The following is an 18,788-nucleotide window of genomic DNA, read 5'->3' as shown; positions in this document are numbered from 1 at the left end:
CTTCCTCCTGCTGGTGATCACTCTAGTGATATAAAGATCTATATAGATGATTCAGGACCTCCTTCCTCCTGCTGGTGATCACTCTAGTGATATAAAGATCTATATAGATGAGTCAGGACCTTCTTCCTCATGTTGGTGATACCTCTAGTGATATAAAGATCTTTATAGATGAATTACGACCTTCTTCCTCCTGCTGGTGATCCCTCTAGTGATATAAAGATCTATATAGGAGAATTGGGACCTCCTTCCTCCTGCTGGTGATCCCTCTAATGATGCACCTAGCAATTCTATCTACTTTCCCCATTCCTAGGCCATACTGTTTACTTATTTTGCAATCAAGTGAAAAAAGCACCCCTCTGTTCTCACTCCTTCCTCTGTAATTCTGACCAACACTGTACCTTCAATAATGTACGGTACTCTTAGACATCAGGCATTGCCACACTATTTATCTTATTACAAACAAAAAGCCCATCAGTACTCCACATAGAAACAATGCCTATATTTTAAGCCTGGAAGATATTATATTGAATTGCTTCCTACCTATACAATCAAGAATCCAACCGACTGTTCCATCACCACCGCAGGCAAGAACCCTGAAGTCCGGAACATCACGAAAGAAGTTCAGACTGAAGAACAAAGAAATGTTTAATCAATCAAAGACACTGAAGGTTCAGCAATAAAAGGTTCACAAATTCTGCAAATATGTATATTTAATTTTTGCAACTTTATTTGTAACATCGTATGTATACTTGTATGTATCAACACTTTTATATTTTTTACAACTGGGTGTAAAGTAACTTTAAGATAAATGGATAGATAGATATATAAATATATACTGTAGATACATTTCTGCCATGAATACAAAACTACTGTTCCTTACTCTCTCAACCTAGACAGATTTGATCCCATGGGCTCTGTCTACCAATTATCACTACAGACAGTGGTGTATTTTGGTTTTGTGCTGCCCTAGGCAAGATTAAAATGGGGCGCCCCCCGAATCTAAATTTGTACCACCCCTTCCTGTTGAAAATTCCACCCCTTCATCTGTAAACTCCACCCTTCTTCTTTATGCTCCACTTCTTTATATTAGAGCTCCACCTCTTCCTTTCTGTAAATTAAAAGCAGTTGAGTGCATATATTTTGCTGTGTCCTTGGCTGGTAATATTAAAGCCCACCATTCTCCTTGCTGTTAGTGGTGGTGCAGGGTAGGGGTGGGATCGGAGGCAGTAATGGAGGGAGGGAATGGAATCAGTGGCAGTGGAAAAAATATATAGGAAGGAATACCAAAAAGCAAGAATATAACCTCATTAACCTCCCTGGCGGTATGATTCTTTCCAATTTTAGGTCCTGAAAGCGGTACCATTATTTTGCATTTAATTCTTAAAAATGAGCAGCCCAAACCAACTATTTACATATGATTTTTTTTTTTACTGTGCGTTCTTCTTTATAACATCTCGGGTATAATAAAGTTTGAAACACAAAATCATAAATTATAATATAATAAATGACTATAAATAAGTTAAAGTATGTATGTGTGTGTATATATATATATATTGTATATATACATATATATATATACATACATAAAAAGTACAGAGAAACTGCAGGAAAGGGCACTGGGGGGCAATCTAATGTGAATTTATTTTATTTTGCAATGTATCAGTGTGTTTGGTGTGTTTTACTTTTGAATTTGCTGCCGGTTCCACCCCTTCTGCGAGCGTCACGTCGCAGGAGATGGAAGCCGGGGCACAGAGAGCTTCGGGAGGAAGATCCGCCGCCGAACACCACCCGCATACTTCGGTGGATCCCAAGGACAAGGTAAGTAACCCCTCTACCAGGATCCATAGATGCTTCTGGCGGTACCCCGAGTGTGGCTCGGGATTACCGCTTTTGGCACTGAAATTTAACCCTGAGCCACACTCGGGAATACCGCTAGGAAGGTTAAAGACAATAGTACCATCACTACAGAAAGGGATTAAACTGCCAGTATATAAACTAGTAGTGAAAAAGTAGCCAGCAGGCTTGACTGGTGCCCGATAACACATATAAACTAAATATATTGAGTAATCCTCTCCAGTAGTAAAGTTTACCAACAAAAGACAGTAAAGGGTTAAACAAATGGTGATAGGGCAGCCAACAGACTAATCAAACAACACCTACCATTTACTACATCAGGCAGGGTGCCTTTAGCCTCCATGTCCCACACTATATAAGGCTACTGCTTACACGGCAGCAGTGTATAGTGTGTGATAATAGAGATTAGGCAGGTAGTTAGTGGACAGTGTGTGTTGAGTTAGTTTAGAGCAGTCAGTGTAGTGTTCAGGTTATACCCCACTTTTAAAATGTATAGATATGTTGTAGTCCTGGCTCCCCTCTCGGTGCTCCCCAAGTTTTGTGTCCCTGTCACTTATAGTTCATGAGCAGTGCCATGCCAAGCTGACCAAGATTTCCCATAGACGCCAATGTGAACTGAAAGCTGAAAATTGGTCTAGGCAGGAAGGGGGTGACAGTGCCCTGTTTTTAAGTGGTTAAGGGGAACACTATGACAGAATTAAAAAAAAAAAAACGGCATGGGGTCCCCCCAAAATCTCTACCAGGCCCTTTAGGTCTGGTACAGATTTTAAGGTGAACTCCACACCAAAACAAAACAAAAAAAACAGCATGGGGTCCCTCCCAAAATCTATACCAGGTCCTTTGGGTCTGGTATAGATTTCAAGGGAAACTCCACGCTAAAATGTAAAAAAAAAAAAAACAGCGTGGGGTCTCCCCCTATAAATCCATACCAGGCCCTTTGGGTCTGGTGTAGATTTTAAGGGAAATTCAACGCTAAAATGTAAAAAAAAAAAAACGTTGTGGGGTCCCCCCAAAATTTATACCAGCCCCTTATCCAAGCATGCAGCCTGGCCGCCAGGGTAGGGGGGATGAGAGAGCACCCCCCCCCTCCTGAACCATACCAGGCTGCTTGCCCTCAACATGGGGAGGGTGCTTTGGGGTGCCCCCCCAAAGCACCCTTTTCCCATGTTGATGGGGACAAGGGCCTCTTCCAGACAACCCTGGGCTGTGGTCGTGGGGGTCTGCAGGTGGGGGGGCTTATCGGAATCTGGAAGTGTTTATTTTTTTTGTACACTATTTTGGTGAATAGGTAGGGGTACGATGAACCCAATACCCATTCACATAGAGGGGGCCGGAATCTGGGGGCCCTCTTGTTAAGGGGGCTTCCAAATTTCAGATAATCCCCCACCCGCAGACCCCCACAACAACAGCCCAGAGTTGTAGGTAAGAGGCTCTTGTCCCCATCAACACTCTCCCCATGTTGAGGGCAAACGGCCTGGTATGGTTCCCCCATCCTGGCCTGCCAGGCTCCATGCTCGGATAAGGGCCTGGTCATTTTTTTAATCTGTTTTGCCAGCAGCCGACAATGCATTACAGCTGCGAGCAAGTTTAAATTACATTTTTTCCTTTAGAAATGTCAGTATTGCTACAGCAGGCTCCATACATCGTACAGATGCACCACTGTACAGGCACATTAAGGGGACCCCCAGGAACTATATTTAAAGGAATTTTTCATTTTTATTGTTTTACTTTAAGCACTAATAGAATCACTGCTCATGTAAAAACGATCATTTAAAAAAAAAAAAAAAAATTGCATTGATACATGTCCCCCAGGGCAGTACCCGGGTCCCCATACACTTTTTATGGCAATAACTTGCATATGTCGTGGCATACCTATCTCGCATTTTCTGGATACCTTATTGGATGCATTGACTGGCATTTAGAATGGTTATCTTAAACAAAATGTCTTTTGAGTTAATCTCATTTTACTTTGATTTCTTTACATGTGTCACTGAGCTTGCAAAGGCTAAGAATATATCAGATGAACGAAACAGTGGAAATTCCCTATCTCTCAGAATATCAACTCTGTCTGGACAGCTGACCACAAAGCCAATAATATCTTCTAAAAGCCCCTTTGGAACTTTTATTGTGTGTCACCAAGAAATTTCCCTTTATGACAGAGAATCACGATCTAGATTGACATAATGCTTACTATAATTAGTTGTTAACTTTGATTGGATAAAAGATGTTAATAACAACCCATTTCTGTACGTCAGATTGTAATGACAAACCCATATTTGAGTATATATAAACTCCAGCAATGTTGTAATAAATCAGGTCACTATGATTCAGCCATCTTGAGTCTTGTCTGATCTCATTATATATATAGCTATATATTGTCTGATTTGGTATCACTGACTAACAGGTAACAGGTATTTTGTACCTGAGGAAAAATTCCACAACAATTTGGCGAGCCAGCCAGGAGAGGTGACGTCATCTGCGGACGGAGTGAGACATCTGGACTGCATTGGATACACTGAAAATATCTGGCCAGGTAAGCCCATTGTCTGCTTACAATGTTTTTCAGTCCATCCAATGACGTCCAGGTAACTCTGTTTTATTTTTGACGTAATACCCTCTTAAAGAACCTAAACCCTTAGTCGGTGTATATATTGCTAATAACATTTGTTGTTTGTTGCGAAAGGTGAGGTTGGGTCAACCCCCACCACTGTGGGTGTCTTGGACACGCAGGAATGTGACCCCCAGTTGTGTTCTGGTAAAGCGGTCTCATTTCGGAGTGTCCATTTGAGACGTAGCAAGCATTGAATGTATATGACTGTTTTAGCCTGACATTTCATATACATGTAAAGGTTTCTATCTCTATGTTATAGTATATATGTAAACATATGCATATGGTAATAGGCTGATTTTAAGTTAGAAGTTATCCTGACATTGTGTATCGGCTGGCAAGGGCCGAAGTCCAGGTCAGGGTACTTGGGAGTTATAGGTAATTCCAGAGAACTTGGAAGTTAGAGGTAATTCCGAGTCACAGAGAACTCGGAAGTTAGAGGTAATTCCAAGTCACAGAGAACTCGGAAGTTAGCGGTAATTCCAAGTCACAGAGAACTTGGAAGTTAGAGGTAATTCCGAGTCACAGAGAACTCGGAAGTTAGAGGTAATTCCAAGTCACAGAGAACTTGGAAGTTAGAGGTAGTTATTCTATTTTTTTGGATAACAGTGAAATGGGAAACTGGGTTTCCGTAGATACCGACCAGGGGTCGATGAGAAAGGTCATTAGGACCATGGCCTTAGAGTGTATGGGTAACAGGGTTACCAGATAAATGGGGCAGACCAGGGAGTTTGCATTCGAAGATTAAATGCTCTGGGAGCATAGTCTTTGGGCTACACAGCCAATTAAAGTGTTCTGTATTTGGACAGCTAATAATCCTAGCTGTAGGATAAGATAAGATAGGATACGGCAGATTTTTGTAAAGTGTATGAAACAGATTTGGCAAGAACAAACTTAAAATCAGTTGAAGAAATATGGAAGCAGGAGAGTATGAAGCTGTATCTTTAATATAAAAAGAGGAAGTAGCCGAAGAGGTTCCTTCTCCGTGAGCTCGGAGAAAGAGGAAAGAAATAGATTGTTTCTTTATATGATAAATGAACGGCATATGATATTTTTGGGGTTATTTTGTATTAAATTAAACTAAGATGAAAAATAATAGGTTGCCCTTTAAACCAGGAATCTTTGTTTAGACATTAAGGGTTACCGCAATTAACATGACCATTGAACCCTATTGGCACTGAGCCAAAAGTTTTAAAATAGAATAACGTTTTATATTATTATGGTATATTAAGTGGTATTTCAGGGGCACCCTCCGTAACCAAAGGGGAACCTCTGATAAGATTTTTGAAATTCGGGACAAAGTTTTAGAGGATATTTGTTTGAAAGATAAAAGTACATTACTTCCTGTCATTATGGGTGTATAAAAAGTGACCTACTACAAATAGTGTAAAGACAGGACATTAGAGCAAAGAATTGCAGCCAGCCCCTCTCCCCCAGATAGACAGTAAATAAGGTATACAGCTAACCTGTGTCCGCATGTCCCATCAGAAGCAGTCCCAAAGGTTTGCTGAATAACAGTAGCAAGGGTGAGAGTGGTTTCCTGCCTGGCTTCAAAGGAAAAGGGGAAGTCATTTAAAAAAAAAAAAAAAGTAATGTTTGTGTTGAGTTAAAATTTCAGTGTTCAGTTTCAGATGAAGTGCCCATTAATCCAGTATGTAGCATATGTCTCTTGCCAGCTTGACCCAGTGATAAAAGGATCCTCAGCTGTGTGCGGGCCGCAGCCTGCAAAAGAGCTGCTGGGTAAAACAGGTGCAATGTATTTAAGCCACTTTACTTCCAGTACAGGAGCAGGCACTAGAGGGGGGAGGGGAAAAAATGTTTGTTAAATATCCCCCATGACTGTTTTTGAGCTGATGATGGCAGAATCTGAATTGTTGAGCCCTGCCAAAAAGGCTCCTCTCTGGAGCCCTGATGAGACCCTTTATGTAGATGTATCATGTTTATAAACAGAGGAGGGTAAGCCTGTAACTGGGTATGCAGTAGTAACAGCAATAAATAAACAAAAAGAATGCAGAGGCATTAAATTTAAAGTTCTAAGCACAAGCAGCTGATGGTTTTGGCAAAGGCCTGTGAATTTTAAAGAGTTAACATTCACATTGACATGATTTTGGTCATATTTTTGAAAGCTTGTAACTTTTTGACCTCAGCCCAAGTTCTCTCGGTAAGCCAAGAAAAAGCATGCAGATATAATAGAGACTGTTCTTAGTCTTCCAGTGTTCCACCAAGGTGGCCATTTATTAAAAAAAACCAAGGCACATGCAAGAGAGGACACAGAAGAAGCTGCAGGAAACGCAAGGGCCGACAGAGCAGCGAAGAAGGCTGCACTGGAACAGGTCCCTATCCGGGTACTGACACTCATAGGAAAGCAACCAACTCCTGTAAGTATGGCAATCTTGATATCATTGCAGAAAAAGCCCCCTCACAGGAGCGTGAGAAGTGGCGGAAGAAAGGTGCAACACAGGATGTAACTGGTTGCTGGAGGATGGAGGAGCATTTCTGTCCGATCTCAGGCCCTATACGGATCGTGTCATATCTCAAAGACTCTAATGACCACCTTGGTAATACAACACTGGTTAGCACCAGGTTTTCCTGGAGTAGCTGCAAAATATACTGCTTCTTGTCTTACCTGTGCTAGGTACAATGTTGGTAGAGCTGTAAGCACTCCATAAAAGCACCGCCTAAGTCAGACTGTCCTTTCCAAGGAGTTCATATAGATTACATTGATTTCCCACAGTCTGGTCCCGATGCACATGTTTTAGTTTGTATAGACATTTTTCAGGATGGCCTAAGGCCTGGCCAGTCTCTAGGGGTACAGTACAAACCACAGGAAAAAGGCCTTTGCCCCAGGTAATGTGCAGGTATAGAATCCCAGAAACTATGGAAAGTGACAGGGGTACTCACTTTACAGGAAGGGTTCTACAAGAGATCCTATCCGCACTAAATATTGAGAAAGCCTTTCACACTCCATATCATTCACAGAGTAGCGGAAAGGTACAAAAGGTTGTATGAAAAAAAAAAAAAAAAAAAAACACAAGTTGAGTAAAATAATAGCAGAAACAGGTAGATTGTTTTACGTTTTTTTCCTTTGTCAGGAACACTCCCAAGAGAGGTGTGGGTACCTGAAGCAGGTCTCTATTTTTCACAGCAATTGCAAGCTGCACACTCAGATCTCACTAGATGTGTTGCAGCGCTTTAAAAGCAATTGACAAAAATGCATAATAGTGTGTTTTCATTCCTACCAGATCCAAATGAGGATACTAAGTCATAAAGTAAGGCTACTAAGAGTGCAATTGGTTACACCAACATCCCTCAAGGTAGAAGGGATACATGGATTCACGCCAGTCATTGAAAAAAGGTGGTACAATGATTTTCTTTAAATTTTTGATATGTATGGAAATGTTGGGTATAATGAAGGGGCAGGACAATAAAAGAGACAGACAATCTAAGGCCCAATGTACTGTTAAGTTTAAATACCAGGTAGCCAGGAAGTCAGGGTACTCAGGGTGCTAGATATGTCCACAATTACACCCAGAGTCCCAGACTATACCTGTGCTAGTAAACCCACTTGCATTAGAGGATCTAAATCAGACAGAGTTTTCAAAATCCTATAGAAACATTACCAGTGCACAAAAGGACATGTTAATTCCCCCAAAAGTCACAGGTTTCAAGAATCCTACAGTGTGTATAGAGTTCTATGGAAATAAAACTGATGTAGGGAGGGTGGACTGTTCACAAGCACTGATAAACATATCCTGCCCACAGCTGACTGTGAACAGCCCATGAAATGAAACATGCATGCATTACAGAAATGAAACTGTTAAACATAAAATATGAGCCATATTGAATGACAATATGGACATTTCTCACCTAGGAGAAGCCCTCAGGTTTCTGTTGTTCAGACAGAAACTGGGGTATTATGCAGAAAAGTTATTAATACCCATTTTCACCCCAGGGTGGTCACATTCAGGGTTGGGAATCTATTGTGTCTGTGGCAATAAGGCCCATAGTTGACTTTCTCAGTGTGTCACAGGAACAGGTACTATAGCCTCTTTATTTCCAATAGTGTCCGCCCATCTTAATGAACACAGTCTTTTGGAGGTTTTGCTTTATCTCCTAAAATAATGAAAGTGGTGTATTTATATTGATGTTTATGACAATTATGATCTCTAGTTATCTGTTGAATTAAAATAAGGTTGATAAGGTTACCAAGGCCAAGGACAACCTATTTCAACTCTATACGGAAATAAGAAGGGATTGATGATGCTGAGTATGCTGTAATGAGAAATCTGTCACCTCAAACCCCCCATGTATGAAGTAATCTCCGCCTCAGAACCTTACCAAGACTCGGACACCCCCCACTGAGGTTTGCCCTCTGGGCCAGTGTCCCAAGCGTAAGGGGCTGCTCCCTTGGATGAATCTGATAAGCGGAATAGGTAGTTAGTTAGCCTGATCAATAAATTCTCAAGAGGAGAGAGATGTCGTGGCATACCTATCTCGCATTTTCTGGATACCTTATTGGATGCATTGACTGGCATTTAGAATGGTTATCTTAAACAAAATGTCTTTTGAGTTAATCTCATTTTACTTTGATTTCTTTACATGTGTCGCTGAGCTTGCAAAGGCTAAGAATATATCAGATGAACGAAACAGTGGAAATTCCCTATCTCTCAGAATATCAGCTCTGTCTGGACAGCTGACCACAAAGCCAATAATATCTTCTAAAAGCCCCTTTGGAACTTTTATTGTGTGTCACCAAGAAATTTCCCTTTATGACAGAGAATCACGATCTAGATTGACATAATGCTTACTATAATTAGTTGTTAACTTTGATTGGATAAAAGATGTTAATAACAACCCATTTCTGTACGTCAGATTGTAATGACAAACCCATATTTGAGTATATATAAACTCCAGCAATGTTGTAATAAATCAGGTCACTATGATTCAGCCATCTTGAGTCTTGTCTGATCTCATTATATATATAGCTATATATTGTCTGATTTGGTATCACTGACTAACAGGTAACAGGTATTTTGTACCTGAGGAAAAATTCCACAACACATATAAGCCTTTAAAATGAGGACTTCTCATGTTCGTGTCCCATAGACTTTATTGGAGTTTGCATGTTTGCCAGAACTTTTCCCCTGTACGAGATGTTCTGGTACGAACCGAACAGGGGGGTGTTCGGCCTATCACTACTGTATATATATATATATATATATATATATATATACATACATGTATATATAAATATATATATATATATATATATATATATATATATATATACATACATGTATATATAAATATATATATATATATATATATATATATATATATATATATATATATATATATACTGTATAGAGAGAGAGAACAATGAAAGGGTCAGTCCACCGAAAAAATATATTTTATTTACAGGTGGAACCTGGAGGTCTTGGCTCTTACAGGTCAGAGATTCTCCAACAGTGAGCTCTCCCTGCCAAAATTCCCCACTCTATTCTTGTCCACCTGGACGTTTTAGCTGTTCCCAGGCATCATCAAGTTGACTGACCTTTTAATTTTTTTTTTTGCTTTAACTGAAAAAATCGAATTGCTTACTAGTTGTAAAGGGTTTGCGTTAGTCACTTAAGATCTAAAAAACTCAGTGTTTAAATACTTACACCAAACCATAGAAAACAGAAACTACCATTCCTTTATTAAATATTCAATTATGTCATTCATAAATGTTTGAAATCTGCTCCTAGATAAATTGCCCCATCACAGCGGAGAAAATAGATAAAAATATAATAACTCCGTTTTACAAAGTGCATGTTAAATTAGGTTGCAAATTTAAAACATTCATTTTAGCAGAAAAAGAAAAGAAAAATTTTATAACATTTCAAAATCGATAATGTAAATATGTATAAATATATTTGCTAAGCAAAGAATCCTACCCTGGCATTGGTCCAATCCCAGCAAGACTATAAACCTGTCTTGGATTTAAAAGGTACTGAAATTTCCTATGTATCCTGCAGATGAAAAATAATGAAAAGAAAAGTGACAAGTAGTTTATGGAATGACAAAAACAAAACCTATTGTCATTTTATAGCATAATAAAGATAGAAGACTCACCCTGCCTATATTTGTTAATCTCCGTTAATATTGAAATTTTTTTTTCCCAACCCCTGATAAATAATTCATTAATGTGATGGAAATTGTAAGAGTGAAAAATGTTTTTCATAATCACATAGTAAAATAAAACTGAGCGCTCCCTGTTGATCACGTTCCCAATGCATATATTAAATAATGTTTTTTTTTTTTTAAATTAGGTATATTGATAATAATTGTGAAAAGGCAAACAATGTGTTTGAGCACTTAAATCAGTCACATATAAGTAAGTTATGCTGAGTAAAAACAGAAAAAAACAACAGCACCGTGCAAAATAAAAACACTATATTCTCTTATATTGGTAATATAAATTGTTTATTTCTCTCAATAATTACACAATTTCTTTCTCTTAAAGTTTAGGATCATTTATCAAAAAAATACAGAGCTAGGAAAGACGGAGATATCAAGGAATGTTTATAAAATGGGAATGGCCAATTGGCAAATGTTTTGCTATGTTTTTCCACTTTAATATGCCTTGTGACACTTGACACATTTATTATACATGTTTGCTGGCCAAATTTGTCTGTGTGTTTTATTGTGTGAGCCATTGTCCTGAAGGTGTTAGTTAAATGGCATTATTATTATATATTTTTATTATATATTTTTTATTATATATTTTTTATTTTATAGATTTTAAACCTTTTTTTCCCAGTATTTTTCCATTATTTTTTAAGCTTTTTTTTTTTTTTTTTTTTTTTTTGAGGGGGGGTTATGAGATGTCTATTGCCGAGAGCAGGAAAAATGACAATTGGAGATGATAAAAAAGAAACTTACTCCACATTTAACAGGAAATTATCCTCTCAACAGCCCAATGTTTATTCCATGTGGAAAAAAAGAAGTTTCAGGCCATTGCAATTACTTTTGTGAGCTAAACTTTTTTTTTATGTTTTGTTTTGCAAAGAAGTCAAAGTAAACATACTTTTTCTTTTTATGTTGTTTTAACGTGCCCCCCCCCCCTCCTTTTTTAGGGTATTTGCTGCATTAGACTACTATGTTCCAAATTAAATGGCATTATTATTATATATTTTTTATTTTATAGATTTTAATCCTTTTTTTCCCAGTATTTTTTCCATTATTTTTAAAGCTTTTTTTTTTTTTTTTTTTGAGGGGGGGGGGGGGGTTAGGATATGTCTATTGGTTAGAGCAGGAAAAAAGGACAATTGGAGATGATAAAAGAGAAGCTTGCTCCGAATTTATCAGGAAATTAACCTCTCAACAGCCTACTGTTTATTCCATGTGGAAAAAAACAGGTTTCAGGCCATTGCAATTACTTTTGTGAGCTGAACTTTTTTTTTTTGTTTTGCAAAGAAGTCCAAGTAAACACACCTATTTTTTGTTTTTTTCTATGTTGCTTTTAAACATGCCCCCCCCCCCCTTTTTTTTATTTTAGAGTATTTGTTGCATTAGACTACTATATTCCAAATTCTTAAAGACTAATGAGCACCATATATAGCTACTGCAGCTGTACATTTTAATAACAGCTCAACATTTCAAAGATTAATTATCAACTAACATATACATCCTTAAATTATTTTTTGTTAAAACTGAAATGTATGTATGTTTAAATATGAAACAGAACAAACAGTAAATTACAAATGGAAACAATATTTTTGCATAACGATAAACCTACCTTTCACCTTGTTTCCCACCACTCTTTGGATTTACAAAAACTAATAGCGGGTGTGTTCCTGGAACTGGGGTGATCTGGAAAGCAAAGAAAACAACCAAAGATTATAGTTGTATATAGGGATGAGCTTTGAGTTCGAGTCGAACCTAAGTTCGAGCAGAACATTGGCTGTTCGCTCGTTCGTAGAACTTTGAACAAATCGGGATGCTCAAACTAAATTCGAAAATTCAAACTTTTTTTTTAAAGCAAAATAGGCAAAAAGGAAGGTGCTTTATTAAGTTCTAAGTGCAGTGAGATTTAGCAGTGATTATATATCAGCTACTTGTCCATCTAGAACCATGTAGAACATGTAGAACATCAGTTTGATTAGAATTAGGGTTAGAGTTAGGGTTAGGGTAACTCTAAGGGTTAGGGTTAGTGTTAGGGTTAGAGTTAGGGTTAGGGTTCGGGTTGAGGTTAGAGTTAGAGTTAGGGTTAAGGTAACTCTAAGGGTTAGGTTTAGAGTTAGGATTAGGATTAAGGTAACTCTAAGGGTTAGGGTTAGTGTTTGGGTTGAGTTTAGGGTTAGGGTTAGAGTTAGGGTAACTCTAAGGGTTAGGGTTAGGGTTAGAGTTAGGGTTAGGGTAACTCTAAGGGTTAGGGTTAGGGTTAGAGTTAGGGTTCGAGTTCGGGTTAACCCTCCCTAACCCTAAGGGTTAGGATTAGAGTTAGGGTTAACCCTAACCCTAAGGGTTAGGGTTAGAGTTAGGGTTCGAGTAAGTTAGGTTTAGGATTAACACTAACCCTTACTCTAGGGTTAGAGTTAGGGTTAGGGTTAAGGTAATTCTAAGGGTTAGTGTTTGGGTTGAGGTTGGGGTTAAGGTTAGAGTTAGGGTAACTCTAAGGGTTAAGGTTAGGGTTAGTTTTAGGGTTAGGGTTCGGGTTGAGGTTAGGGTTAGAGTTAGGGTTAAGGTAACTCTAAGAGTTAGGGTTAGAGTTAGGGTTAGGGTTAAGGTAACTCTAAGGGTTAGGGTTAGTGTTTAGGTTGAGGTTAGGGTCAGGGTTAGAGTTAGGGTAACTCTAAGGGTTAGGGTTAGAGTTAGGGTTAGAGTTAGGGTTTGGGTTAGGGTTAGAGTTAGTGTTAGGGTTAAGGTAACTCTAAGGGTTAGGGTTAGTGTTTGGGTTGAGGTTAGGGTTAGAGTTAGGGCTAGGGTAACTCTAAGGGTTAGGGTTAGAGTTAGGGTTAAGGTTAGGGTAACTCTAAGGGTTAGAGTTAGGGTTAGAGTTAGGGTTAGGGTTAGCCCTAACCCTAAGGGTTAGAGTTAGCATTCGAGTAAGAGTTAGGCTTAAGGTTAACACTAACCCTAACTCTAACCCTAACCTTATTTAGGGGTTAGTTGGGGTTAGGGTTAGCCTTAACCCTAACACTAATCTTAATCAAACTGATGTTCTACATGTTCTACATGGTTAACCCTAACTCCAACTCTAACCCTAACCCTAAGTTAAGGGTAAGGCTTAGGGTTAGGGTTAGAGTTAGGGTTAGGGTTAGAGTTAAGGTTAGTTTAAATGCAAGTTTAAATTACATTTTTTCCTTTAGAAATGTATTTTTTGCTGTAGAAAGATCTATCCATGCTACAGATCCAAAACTTTACAGGCACATTGCGAGGACCCTCCAGGCACAATATTTAAAGGAATTTCTCATTTTTGTTGTTTCACTTTAAATATCATTAAAATCACTGCTCCTTTAAAAAATGCTTTTTTTTTTTTTTTCTTTTTTCATTAATATAAGTTCTTTAGGGCATTAGCCAAGTCCCCATACCCGTTGTGGGGGAAAAACTTGCATTTAAAATGAGTTCTTTTGATTTTAGAAGTTTGAATTCTCATAGACTTCAATGGAGTTCAAGTTCGGCAAACCTTTCCGAAGTTCGCTGTGTTCTGTGCAAACCGAACAGGGGTATGTTCGACTCATCACTAGTTGTATATACAGTAACTTTTGCAGTTGGTTGGCTACTTATTTAAAAGTGTATGTAAAGTAATTTTAAATACATTAAAAAAACAAATTTTTCATTTTATTCAATTCTATTAAAACCTATTTTCTTTTTAGTTTTGGAAAGAACAGTGAGAATTTAAAACCTCAATATGGTTTTTATGCATATCTTTGTTCCCACTGGGGGGAATTGACCCTTACTATGGGAAAAAAGCTCCTCTCTTACAAAATTAAGACTTCCCGGGGAGTGATCCCGGCAGCAATCACCGCTGCTGGCCCCGCAGGTCAGCTTCCCCTGTCATGAATCGCGGCGCGCGTGACCCCCATGCTCGCTCCCGAGGAGCGATGTATAGGTACGGGCAGGGGCGTAACTACAGGGGTTGCAATTGCAACCGGGCCCCGTGCTCCAGTGGGCCTGTACGGCTCCCCTGTATACCTGGATAGGAGGGGCGGCGGGGGCAGAATGTAGAGAAATCACTGTTCTCCTTTTTCCTCCTGTGGCTGCAGGAAGAAAATGGAGGAGATTGGTTCCTCTGTATGCTGCCCCCGCCACTCCTCCTATCCAGTTTACTTGTGTTCCGCTGTCTATGGGCCTCTGTGTGCTCCCCTGGTCCCCCCCCCACTGTGCTGCCCCCTCCCCCTCCCGTCCCACCGAGAGACCCAGCCAAGCAGCCCGGCCGCTGAAGACCCTATCAAAGCTGCATTAGGCTCTGATCGGGTCTGCATGTAAAAACATGACATCACTTCCGGGTACTCGGCGTCAGATTAAAAAAATGACAGCATTCAAAACAGCCAAACTTGCCGTTTTAAATGCTTTTAAGTGCAGAGGAGGGGTTTGGGGTCTTTTAGACCTCCAGATCCCTCCACAAGAGTATCTGTCAAGTGATAAAAATAAAAAATAATAATTTTTTTTAAATGTACGAGAAATATCGGCCAATACCGATATGCAATGGCCAAAATATTGGTATCGGGTATTGGCAACGAAAAACCGATATCGGTCGATCACTACTACCAATCACCCCTAGATAAAGGAGATGAGTACTAGAATATTCTGTGTAAAAGTATACACATTTTATTCCTAATCCAAAACTCATAAAATCTGTATAAAACAACTGTAATCATCCTTGATGGATGTCATTCCATTCCCAATTGGGATAACAGTGCATATAGTCCACACAGATCTAGCCCATAGATGTAAACTGCATAACTAACTACATATGAACAACAGGTTTCAGATAATTTATACTGGGCCAGATGATATAAAGAATACAATATTCAGACTTGATCTCTACATGTTTCGCCAATAATGGCTTCTTCAGGAGATCCTACTTACATAGTTACATAGTTAGTGAGGTTGAAAAAAGACATCAGTTCATCCAGTTCAACCTATGATGTGTGCGTGTGTCTACTGTTAACAGCACATTGTATACCCCTGTATGTTGTGGTCATTAAGGTGCCCATCTAATAGTTTTTTGAAACTACTGATGCTCCCTGCTGATACGACTGTTTGCGGAAGAGGATTCCACATCCCTACTGCTCTGACAGTGAAGAACCCCCTACGTACTTTAAGGTTAAACCGCCTTTCCTCTAGTTTTAGTGAGTGGCCACGTGTCTTATTGTATTCCCTTTCTCTGAATAGTTTGTTTCTTATGCTAGGGTCGCCTTCACAGTATTTGTACATTGATATCATATCCCCCCTCAATCGTCTCTTCTCCAGAGAAAATTAGTTCAGTGCTTGTAGTCTTTCCTCATAGCTGATGCCCTCCATTCCCCTAATTATTTTTGTTGCCCTTCTCTGGACTCTTTCCAGTTCCAGCACATCCTTCCTGAGGACCGGTGCCCAGAACTGGACAGCATACTCCAGATGTGGCCGGACCAGAGTCTTGTAGAGAGGGAGAATAATCTCTTTATCTCTGGAGTGAATCCCTTTTTTATACATCCCAGTATTCTGTTGGCTTTGCTTGCAGCGGCTTGGCATTGCATGCCACTGCCAAGCCTGTTGTCTACCAGTACCCCCAGTTCCATCTTAGATTCAACCAGAGGTTTCCCCCCTAGTGAGTAGCTTGCTTTCTGGTTTCTGGCACCCAAGTGCATTACTTTACATTTTTCAACATTAAATCTCATCTGCCATGTAGTTTCCCACCCCACTATTTTGTTCAGGTCCGCTTGTAAGGTTTCCACATCCTGCATAGAAGATATTGGCATGCTTAGTTTAGTATTATCCGCAAATACTGAGATTGTACTAGATATCCCCTCCTTATGTTAAAGAACACCAGTTGTTCATGTTTGTTTAGCCAATAGTCATTGAATGTGGTGCCATGACAACAATTTGTGCTTCATTTTGTGCTAAAAACCTGAGAGGTGTTTTAATCCCCCTTCTCTATCCAAAAAAAAAAACTTTTGCCTTTTGATATACTTAATTGTTCATGTCACATTTTTTTAGTAGTTTAACCCTTTGCCGCTGTCTCTGCCGACCCATTAAGGGGTTTGAAATTCCGGGAGGCGGGGCTTGTGATCATGTGACTGCCTTGATTGGCACATTATTGGAAATCTCCAGGTCGTAAGAAGCGATCAGGAGTTTTCGTGAACTGCTGCTCTTTGTGTCAGAAGCGCGCAGGGTACAGGCTCTTGGCACAGCTCCGTTGGCACTAATGCACGCAAATATGCGGCCCCTCTGCGCCAATTTCCGGCCACCGAGAGGCCACATATTTGCATGAATGCGCCTAGGGTTACAGTAACATCTGTGTTTTAACTATATACATTTGACTGTATAAATTTTTTTAATACTTGCATGACAGCACATCGAATGTGACAACCTTTAATGTAAGGTACAGTAGAAGATAACAGGCAGCATTTGTCACATTCCAACTTCATTTATGGGATTGTTCTAACTGCCTATGCTGATGCGATTACTAATGCATTTCACAACACAGGCAAAATGCATGACCCATCCATTGTCTTCTATAGGACCCATTCCCACTTCTGTGCAATGTTAAAAGCGGTCCCTACTGTCAGGAGTGTGTAAGGTTCCTGCTCTGTGGCAGCTGATGGCCTCATTCCAGCATACTGGTTTTGGCTGAGCTGCACTCTCCCAGTCTGCTTGTCCACCTGCAGGGTGATTGATGTAGACACAGCCTCTGGGGGATATACCAAACCTGTTTTAAGCCTGCCAAGCCCTAAGGCCCCTTTCACATAGGAGGACCTTTTTGGTCTGCCAGTCAGTTTTTTACACTGACCAGATTGGACCATTCATTGCCTTCTATGGAACTGCGGATGTAAACAGACATGTGTCCGTTTACTCTCACCGACATCCGATCCACTAACAACAGACGGATGGGGGATCCATTTCCCATTTGTCTGGTGGACCGGTTTGTATGACAGTCACCCGCCCATAGAGGAAAGCAAGCTGTGTCTATGTCCACTTTGCAAAAACAGAGCAGACACAGACCTGTCATCCACCTGCCCAACAGGGATCAGTGGAGCGATCCCTTGCTAAACAGGAACAGAGTCCGCCCATGTGAAAGAGCCCTTAGTGTTGAGCTTGTGATATTATTTGCAACACATGCTTCAAGCTCGCTGTTTGCCTGCCTTGTTACTGTACGTTTACCTTTGGCTTTGTCTAATCCCCACCCTACCTGCTAGTTCAGTTTTCCATGTTATCGACCTCAGATTAAAATTGGAGTCTTCCCTGATGTCTACCTACCTTTTGACCACAGATTGACCCTAACTACTCTCTGAACTATGCCTGCATTAAACCTGCCATTGGACCACTCGGCCTTTCTGCCAACAGCAAGTACCTATTTGTTGTGCTTAGCTTGCTTCTGCCCCGGTAGCCAGGCACTATAACTGTGTGTATAAGACCTGGGGGCATTTGAGTACCAGTAGGTCTTGCCTTACCTTGCCTTATGGGAAAGCTGGCTGCTGTAGATTAAGAACACAAAGTCAGCTATTGTGCCTGACCATCAAAGCTAGGAGAAGTCGTGACACCTGCATGCTGCAGTATGGCGCATTGCCGTATATCAGGGGCCTCCAAACTTATTAAACAAATGGCCAAGTTGCTGTCCTTCAGATTTTAGGGGGTCCAAACTGGGTGGTAGCAAATTGGGGGGGGGGGTAGAAATTGTCCTGGTGTCAGTGGAAGTAAACAATAAATTTTTGGTATTAGGGGAAGGAATAGCTCCCCGTCATTGGTGTTAGTAGCATGAATTTTGCTTGGATTTAGTGGGATGAATTGTGTCCCATCATTGGTGTCAGTGGGAGGAATAGTGTCCCATCATTGGTATCAGTTGGAGGAAAAGTGTCTCATCATTGGTATCAGTGGGATGAATAGTGCCCCATCATTGGTATAAGTGGAAGGAATAGTGCCCCATCATTGGTGTCAGTGGGAGGAATAGCGCCCCATCATTGGTGTCAGTGGGAGGAATAGTGCCCCATCATTGGTGTCAGTGGGAGGAATAGTGCCCCATCATTGGTATCAGTGGGAGTAATAGTGCCCCATCATTGGTATCAGTTGGAGGAAAAGTGTCTCATCACTGGTATCAGTGGGATGAATAGTGCCCCATCATTGGTATCAGTGGAAGGAA

At 40.1% G+C, this 18,788-nt stretch overlaps 1 protein-coding gene across 1 annotated transcript in view; it reads right to left on the bottom strand.

The window, feature by feature from the left end:
- Positions 1-18,788, bottom strand: part of DGKB (diacylglycerol kinase beta) — a 905,602-nt gene that overhangs the window by 410,579 nt on the left and 476,235 nt on the right. The window contains exons 16-18 of the mRNA XM_082259056.1: positions 12,243-12,316; positions 10,399-10,473; positions 541-626 (exon numbers count right to left, since the gene is read on the bottom strand). Coding sequence (XP_082115182.1) covers positions 541-626; positions 10,399-10,473; positions 12,243-12,316 — 235 coding nt within the window. The remainder of the gene's footprint in view (positions 1-540; positions 627-10,398; positions 10,474-12,242; positions 12,317-18,788) is intronic.

The sequence above is a fragment of the Pelophylax lessonae genome (genome assembly GCF_965119305.1).
Source record: "Pelophylax lessonae genome assembly, chromosome: 5".
NCBI lineage: Eukaryota > Metazoa > Chordata > Amphibia > Anura > Ranidae > Pelophylax > Pelophylax lessonae.
Note: the sequence above shows the minus strand (reverse complement) of the source record. Positions and strands in the feature narration are given on the sequence as shown.